At 47.2% G+C, this 9,275-nt stretch overlaps 1 protein-coding gene across 5 annotated transcripts in view; it reads right to left on the reverse strand.

Moving 5' to 3' along the window:
• MKI67 (marker of proliferation Ki-67) overlaps positions 1 to 7,647 on the reverse strand; it is a 28,322-nt gene extending 20,675 nt beyond the window's left edge. For 2 of the 5 annotated variants that reach the window (XM_086681177.1, XM_086681175.1), the window contains exons 1-5: positions 7,495 to 7,647; positions 6,832 to 7,011; positions 4,127 to 4,205; positions 3,903 to 4,018; positions 1,621 to 1,687 (exon numbers count right to left, since the gene is read on the reverse strand). In XM_086681177.1, coding sequence (XP_086537303.1) covers positions 1,621 to 1,687; positions 3,903 to 4,018; positions 4,127 to 4,205; positions 6,832 to 6,923 — 354 coding nt within the window. In that variant the 5' untranslated portion in view covers positions 6,924 to 7,011; positions 7,495 to 7,647. The remainder of the gene's footprint in view (positions 1 to 1,620; positions 1,688 to 3,902; positions 4,019 to 4,126; positions 4,206 to 6,831; positions 7,012 to 7,494) is intronic. The other 3 variants (XM_086681180.1, XM_086681179.1, XM_086681176.1) reach the window with 2 other exon arrangements.
• Positions 7,648 to 9,275: the final 1,628 nt, after the last annotated feature.

Genomic DNA, 9,275 nt, shown 5'->3' on the forward strand with positions numbered 1-9,275 from the left:
AAATTTGCCAAGTGAGGGATCCGTTTCAAATTTCCCATCTGAAGTTGGCCAACAGTCTTATGACCAAACAGGAAAAATAAATTAAAACTTAAAAATTATGTACAAAATACAAGCCCATTTTTGTACCATTATATTCCATAGCACAAAGATCACTGCCCAACTGCTATCACATGTTCTCAGTATTTAGTTTCAGTACTGGCTTTAGCACAATCCCAACAATGAACAGTTCATAGCCCTCTGAGACCTCTTATCAATGTTGTAAAAAGTTTATTTATTTATTTGAGAAAGACAGAGACAGAGTGGGAGAGGGGCAGAGATAGGAGGAGAGAGAGAATCCCAAGCAGGCTCCACGCTGTCAGCACAGAGCCCGATGGGGGCTTGAATCCACAAGCTGTGAGATCATGACCTGAGCCAAAATCCGAGACCACTTGTCTAACCCAAAGTTCAGCGTTTTGGTTGGTTCCCTTACACCCACCAACCAAGTAGGTGGAAAACCTCAAAAGCTAGTTTTCCCCCGAAGCTGATGAGTGGCAAGGTCAACATTAAGGTCACTGCTCTAGGCGGGAAGCAGCACCTCGATCTTCGGTAGAGTGGCTTCCTGCTCATTTCGGGCACGGGTACTGACTTGTAAGCCAGAGAATCGCAACCCGCTCACAGGAGACCAGCTTGGGTAGCTTCATAAAGAAGAGAAGTTCACGGGACACGTCCTACCAAAGCTCCAAGGATGGAGATAAGCCAAGCGTTCTGAAACGCCAATACGTCTGTCACGTAACACTGTGCAGGACCCCTTTGGTACCCAGAGCTCCGATGTGATGATCTCAGGTACATAAAGATGGAGAAGAGCAGTGACCGGGAGACAACAAGAGCCACGGGATAATGTAATCCCCGGATTTTAATTCCTTGCAATGGGCTGTCCTAACCAAAGGTCTGCAAGATCAGATCGTGAGATGCTAAAGGGGCCTTTTGGGCCAAAATGTTAGACTGACCTAGTCCACTCTTTGTGAATAAAAGAAGTACAGTTTTCAATTATTTCAATTTATGGGGTGTCTCGGGGGCTCAGTCGATTAAGCCTCCGACTTCGGCTCAGGTCATGATCCCGCAGTTCGTGAGTTCGAGCCCCGCGTCGGGCTCTGTGCTGACAGCTCGGAGCCTGGAGCCTGCTTCGGATTCTGTGTCTCCCTCTCTCTCTCTCCTTCTCCCCTGCTCATACTCTCTGTCTCTTAAAAAAAATGAAATTATTTCAATTTATGGGGCTCCTGGGTCTGTCAGTTGGTTGAGTGTCTGACTCTTGATTTGGGTTCAGGTCATAATCCCAGGACCGTGGGATCCCAGCCCCGTGTGGGGCTAACACAGAGCATGGAGGCTGCTTAAGATTCTCTCTCCCTCCCTCTGCCCGTCTCCCCTGCTCGCACACTCTCTCTCAATAAATAAATATAAACAAACAAACAAACTCAAGTTTGTCTAAGTTCATCATGTTTAAGACCTCAGTCACACCTTCCTTACAACTGGCCAGTCATCCTCACTGGTGAGACACCATTCATCGACGTGCACATTAATGATTTCATAGTATTGTGCACAGGAATCAGAACTCAAAGTTGGATGCCACCCCTCGCTCATCACCTGTTTGCGTCTTTGTCCTGGGAATTCAGTAGACTTCCTTCTGTCCTCGTGACTTTCATTTTCGTACCTGAAGTGCGCAGAAGGACAGACACATATTCAGATTCAAGATCTGTAACTGACGGTAAAACTTCCCCATCTGATTAATGTCCAAGGAGCGAGGAACAAACGTCAGGTTTGTTTTATTCATGGAAATAAACATAGTTAGGAAAGATCTTAGGTCGTCTCAAATTTCTTTTGGAACGCTAACGTCATAGGTTGGGACCCAGGTTGATTTCTGAACACGGACGAGCCCGTGTGAGTACCTCCTATGTGAAAACCTACTGCATAGGATGGCCGATCGGATTTCCACCGGTTTGTATCCCTGGAAATCATCTGAGGACTTGGAAGGTCACCCAGGAAGCCCTGCGGCACGTGAGGCCTGAGTCACTTTGTGATGTTATTTACGGCAGGGTCACCACAGAGCCACCCTAGAATTTAGGGCTGCTGTGATCTCCTCAGTTTCCTGCTTACTGTATCTGTACCCGGACAAAGACTGGCACATTTCTTAATATGTAGAGAGATTTAGCAACATACAAAGTCGTTCTATCAGACCTCAAGCATCCATTCACGAACAACCTTTTATGGGCATACTGAACTTGGCCTCCAGGGGGCAGTCTGATCTGAAACAGCTGGGTGTCTGGAATTGCTTCTCATGGTAGTCGAGTTCTTGGTCAAGTGCCCCTTCCTAAGACCTTTTCCCCATTCTTTGTTGGAGGGATTTAATCATCCCAGTTAATCTCAGTCTGAACAGCACCTCATTTTGGGGAAGAAGTTCTGGTCTCCACTCCACATCAAATACTTCCAAGCTAGAAGTCTGTTCGATAAACACACCCTTTAAACATGGAGGCAAATTCAGAAAAAGCACGGGAAAGAAACAGCCAATGGAACAAACAGAAGATTATCTATTTGATACAAACGAAGGCGGGAAGGAAGGCAGCGTTCCATTTGGGAGCGTGGATGAAAACCATGACCCCACCACGTGCTGCTTACAGGAGTCACGATGTATATCCCAAGGCACCCACAGAACGAACACAGAAGGATGCGCCATGCCAGCAGCAACCAGAAGAGAGGGGTCGCGCTAACATCAGACAAAATAGATTCTAAGATAAAAATTGTTCACAGAGACCAAGCATATTTTATAATGGTAAAAGGATCAACCTATCAAGGAGATAAACCAATTATTAAGAAAAAAAAGTGTACCCAACAGCTGGTTCCAGGAAACCATCTAAACCTGAAGGATTATGCAAAGCTGAAAGCAATGTACCAGAGAAAAATGATAAAATGCAGTCACTGATAAAAAGCATCAGTGAAGGTACAGGATCTCTCAGAAAGATAAATGGCAGGGCTTCACCCACCAGGAGATAATTCTAAATTTAAACACACACACAGGAGAGCCTCAAAACACAGAGAGCAAAAACAGAAGAGCAAAAAAACAAAACAACAACAACAACAACAAAGAAAAAAAAATCCTCAATGCATGATTTCAACTAACCTACCTGAATTAAGAATCAAGGGGGTGAATTACTATGATTCTACAGCCAGGAATTTGAGTCTAATGGACGCAAGTGGACAGAACACTGCACCCGAGCTGTACAACGCTCTCTAGGGCACCCCTGCCGTCTCTTCACATGGCTGTCCCTCTGAACACCTGCTTCCTCTTCAGTGTCCTAATCTCCTCTTCTTACAAGGACACCAGTCAGATTGAATTAGGACCCACCCTAAGGGCCTCGTTTTAACCTAATCACCTCTTTAAAGACCCTATCTCCGAATACGGTCATATTCTGGGTTGCTGGGGGTTAAGGCTCCAACATATGAATTTTGGAGGGACACAATTCAGCCCGTAACAGATGGAAATCACAAAGGCGCTCGCTTCGTGATAAGCCCATCTGGGCATCTTATCTTGTATCTTTCTGTAAGAGCGTCTTTTACTTTCAAATGAAAGAGAAACTGAAAACTGCGGTTTCACAACACTTGCAGCAAAATAAAACCCCTTGGGGATCTGGTCGCTCCTCTTTGGCCCAGTTAACTGCATTTGGATCCTCGAAGGGGATCATCCAAGTCCCCTGCGTCATCCCTTCTAGACTCTTGTGACTTTAGATGGAGAACCAGTGGTGAGCATGGCAGCCTCAGATGCTCTGACACTCACCGGCATTACAGAAAGATCACAGAAATCTACAAGGCTAGTTCTGGTGCATCAGAAGGTCCATTTACGTGAGTCTGATTTGTTTGGACTTCTCACCTACCTGAAGGAACGGTCAACAACAGTGATCACATCTCCATGCTTTAGTTGTACAGGTCCATCAATGGTAGATCCATTGACTTGTGTTGGATTCGTGGAACTGAAATTAAACAGCATTGCCTACAAGGTAGAAAAAAAAGGGGGGGGAATAGGTAACTCACAAATGGGTAAGAAGTGAAATGAAAAGTTAAAAAAAAAAAAACAAACAGACTTCAAACACCCACTTACCTCCTGCCCATTGATTTCAATTTTGCAATGTTGTTTTGAGACTACAGGGAGCTGGATGCGAATGTCACATTCAATACCCCTTAATTGAAAAAAATAAATAAATAAATAAGATTTTTAAGCTCCTGCATTTAAAAAAAAAAAAAATTACATTAACGTTTCAAAGTAAAACATCATTTGACCATATGTTTGATCCTTAAATGCAACAACAGAAAGGAATAAAAACTTGGGCAAGGTCCCTGAACTGTGCATTTTGCAAACAATTTGGACAAGTGGTATATAACTAACGATACTAAACCTTTAAAACTTCAAGTACTTAGAAATAATTATAAGGGAAAACAGTAGAATACAAAACTGGAATGCCTTTTACTGAAATACCTGCTTATAAGACCCAAATAAGAGAGCATTTATAGCACAGTCTGGAGAACGGTGACGATCTTTAATACTCTGTGCTTTTTTTCTATAAAAAAAGGTTTATATGTGTTCATTTGTAATGTTATGTATGTTTAGAGGTTTAATCATCACAAGTGCTGTATTTTTTGCTAACACCTGTCTGTGCAGCCGTGCTTTACAAACAAAAAGCTTACAATTACATCAGCACCTATCTCGCGGTGTTGTTCAAGCAGTACATGAATTATACACGTCTGGCGTTTGCCTGGCACACAGTAAAAGCCACGGACTCATGAGCTTTTCATGGTTTTAAAACTGCACTGTATTAACGGGCAGATTCAGAAGTCTTATTAAAACTACAAATGCAAACAACAAATACACATTATTAGATTCAACTTGTCTTTCCACACAAGGAACATGAACAGGAAGCACCAGGAGGGAGAATTTCCAAACCCACATAGAAACTAATCAAAACGGTCCTTAGTAAGGTTCCTTGGGTCTGGTGTCCCCGTTACTGAAAGTTTGAACAATTATAGACTCTTCTCTCTGTTCTCAATATAATATTCTGGTGCTAAGAATATCTCTTTCTACCTATGGCATATGACCAAACACTTAGGAATGGGTTTTGGTTTTTTTTTTTTTTAAAAGTGTATTTATTTATTTTGAGAACACGTGAGGGAGGGAGGGCCAGAGAGAGAGAGAGGAAGAGAGAGAATCTCAAGCAGGCCCTGCACTGTCAGAGCAGAGCCGATGCAGGGCTTGAACTCACAAATTGTGAGATCGTGACCTGAGTCGAAATCAAGAGTAGACATTTAACCGACTGGGCCACCCAGGCGCCCATGAATGGGTTTGAAATGTCAAATCTTGCATAAAAAGATATTTAATCCCTTCTGTATAATAACCAGAGTGACTGACATCTGATACCAAAACGTTTATTCTTTTTCCTCCGAAAAGGAGCTAGAGCAACCCACTTTAGACTAAAGAGGAGAATTTGACTTTTAGGTATCTGAATATTCCAGCAAGAGAGACAGAAAGAGACACACACACACAGAGAGCCTATCTTGTTAGAACTGAGAATTTGTTTGGCTGGGAACTGCCAGCTAGCATCCCTACGGATCGGTCGTTCTTGACCTCAGCACTGTTGCCCTTTGAGGCCAAATGATTCTTTATAGTAGAGCGTGTCCTGTAATCTGTGGACACTATACCCTGTTCAGCAGCATCCCTGTCCTCTGTTCACTGATGCCAGTGGCATGAGCTGCCCACACCGTGGGCACCGTCTCCAGGCCTTGCAGGAGGTCTCCTGCAGGGCAAAATAATCCTAGTCTGAGAACCACTGCGGCTTATGATTCCACATCCAGGCCACGCTTCTATTAGACACAGAGTGCCAACTCTATGGATCACCTTTTACTCGCCAGACCCGTACTAGGCACGGAGTACATAATTACGAACTAGACAGTCCCTGTCCTGGGAGAGCTCAGGAGTGGGAGACACAACCAAAGCCTCCTCGCCCTGTGTAGCGTTAGGGAAGACAAGAGCAGTGTTCACCAAAGGCTTCTCTTTAGGTAACATTTAGATGATTATCAAGAAGGTGGAAAGGAATCCCTCACACAGGAAGATAAGAGAACATTCCAGTCGTAAAGGTCAAACTGGCTAAAAGCACACAGAGGAGCAAAAGCGTAGAATGTCCGTGGTGGGGTAGAACGTGGAAGAGGGCTGGTAGGACAGGACGGGGTGTGGGACCCACCTCACAGGGCTCCACAGGGAGGGTGACCTATCATTGATATAAAGAGTCACAGGTCAGAAAACGGGAGGGTGCCTGTTATGCAGGGACCACAGTTATTTACCAACAACAACACAGGACAGCAACAGGCGAGAAAGAAGTTCTCAAATCACTAGCAAGACTTCTCCCAGCTTCATTTCCCCAACAAACCAAATTCGGAGGCTCTTTCCCTCATTTGCTCAGGAGGGTCCCCCACAGCCAAGGAACACCAAGTTTGGAGGGGTTTCAGATGAACACCCTGGCCTTCTAAAGAATGCATGAAGTCAATCAGGATTTGAAGATAATCTACATCTTTCTCCATTTAAAGATTTTATCAAATCAATTTTAAAATGTGTTCGATTAAAAAAAAAAAAGTATATAAACATTGTCTTCAAAATCCTAGTTCCTAATAAACAACCGTGAGAGGTTGACAACCGTTAGGAAAGTCACCAGCAAACTGGGGGCAGGAACTACTTCTCGGGTGTTTCCAGTCTGTTAATCTGTGATTAGGATATTAATGTCTGTTAAAGGAAATTGTCCACCCCTATGCAGGGCTCACCTTCCAAACAAGCAGGTGCTGAGGCTCAGTGGAAAGTGGGGGCCGTCCGCCCCGCTCCTTTTGATGGTAACAAGGCGTCCTGTAGGACCCATTTTCTAAACAAGATGTTGAGTGTAATCGGTATAGGAAGGTCAGGCATCAAAAGGTCTGCAGAAGCAAACTTGATGCAGGAACATGCCACTGAATAAAACAAAAACAAAACACGCGGAGGAGGTGGGGTGTTACTCTGAAAGCAAAGAGCTAGGAAGTCACTTGTAAGTGACCAAATGCGCTGGCTTATACGATCACCATGCTTCTGCCACCCTGACCCACATCTTACTTGAGCCCTGGGGGAGCCCCAGCCAGGCCCCGGGCTGCACCTTGGAGCCCCCCCCCCCCGCCCCCGCCAACACCCAGTGCCCCCAAGGACCCGCGGCTAGAACTCTCGAAGCTCATCAAGGTCAAGGCTCCAGGGGGTTCCCACCAACACCCGCTCGCCAGAGCCCTGGCCGCGCTCCAGGCGCCGGTTCCCGCAGAGCAGAGGAGTCCCCGCAGCTCTAGTCCCCAGACGCACCGGCCGTCCCCGAGCCCCGAGGCGCCCCGGCCGCGGCTCACCCGGGACAGTCGCCCGCACCGCCACGGCCACCGCCACCTGAGTCCCCTGCTCCTCCAGATGCAACTTACGTCCTCACCCGGAAAAGCCAGCGACTCTTCCACCGGCGTCCACAGCCCGCCCCGCGCTCCAGGGACGGACACCGCCCGCGGCCACCTCCGCCGCAGTCCTCACTACCCCCACCCCCCGCCGTCGCCCTCGCCGGCGACCAGGTGGCCCAGCCTAGCTGCGTCCGGGACGCGCCCGGCGTTAGCAGCTCCGCGCGTAAAGCCGCCGCCGCCGCGCTCTCCCGATTCAAATGAAAACAACCATTCGAATTTGGCGCTAAGCGCTGCGATTGGACGCGGCGGTGCGGAGGCAGACCAATGGGCAAGGAGCGAGGGCGGGCAGGGGCGGAGCTAGCGGGGAGGGCGCGGGCTCCGCGGGGCGGGGGAGGGCGGGGTGGCGGGCTTCCCGTGCACCTGGGGCGCTTTCTCAGGGTCCTCACCGGGGACATAGTAACAAGGGTGGAAATGGGACATGGTCTCACTGCCGCGAAACCCGTCTCGCCTCCTTTTCTTTAAGGACAAACACAGTTGTACACAATATGCGACTCATTGCTGGAAGGTTTGGAAATTTTTAAAGTTCCCATAGCTCCCCAATGATAACCGATTATTACAAGCAATCTCTTGTGTCCTTTCCCAGCTATGCAGGTACTAGTCTCTTTCAAAAACACACTAAAAAAGCATGGTATGCACATTGTTCTGTATTTTGTGTTCTCTGCTTCCTTCGTCCCGTGGACATTAATCTTGAGCACACGTTCCCCTTTCACTTTCTTTTTGATGGCTGCAGAGCATTCGATTTGAGAAACCATAATTTCCTTAATCACGACTATTGCTATCCATTTATACTGAGGTTCCCAGTATTTGCCTCTTAGAAAACAAATTCTCCAATTGTGCCTTACAACAAGAAGGGCTTCTAAAATAACCACAGGATTGCCTCCTAGAGCCACCTTCCGGGGGGGGGGGGGGGGAGGGCACTCCTGTAGAACATGAAATGGGTTCATCGTTGCTTTAAAATGAATTGACAAATGAACTTTGAAGCTTCCTGCTCCTGAGGGGTAAGTCAGAGATGGACCGCCTTCAGGAATATGGAATCGATCCTAGGAAGGAAACGTGAATGTGTAGGACCTCCAACTCCTAATTGTCTGGGACAAGGCTGATGTAGGTAACTCGAATGCATGGATGCTATTAACCTTCTTTAGGGGATTAGTTTCCATTTCCTCCCCCTTTATGCTACCGCAGAAAGCGCATCTCTGAACCACCCCAGAAAACGCCACTTCTGTCACTCTAATTACTGCTTCCTATCAGGGACGGCTCTGTGACCTTGCTGGGGCAGCCTAATTAGAACGGGGAGGTGCTGAACTTCCTGTCAAATCATCTTACACACACTCCGAAGTACACGGAGTCAGCGCTCTAGACAGAGCAGGAGTTACAGGAAGACTTAGGGGGTTGGCAAAGTGCCAGACCCGCAGGACAGTCCCCTTAAACCGTTTGGTGGCCTACCTCAGCGGTGGGGCTTTCAGCTGGGTTTGAAGCTTGGCTCACAACCTAAGATTTCTTTGAAAACGCAGATGTCACTCCTGTGAGGAGAATCCCACGCCCCATCTGCAGGGCTGGCATCTGGACCCCCAGCCCCGCTCCAACACCATCAGAGTCTCGAATAGAGTGTAGAGTGGGGACCCCGTTAGAGCAACGGGCACCCCAGATGGGCAGGAAAAGGCATTGGCCTCAGGGCTTGTCAGGGTATCCCCTGTCGGATGCTCATAGTGCTCACACACCCGCGGTCAAATCAATCAGGCCAAGAAAGTGTC

Source organism: Puma concolor, chromosome D2 (genome assembly GCF_028749965.1).
Source record: "Puma concolor isolate L17-30 chromosome D2, mPumCon1.1.hap2, whole genome shotgun sequence".
NCBI lineage: Eukaryota > Metazoa > Chordata > Mammalia > Carnivora > Felidae > Puma > Puma concolor.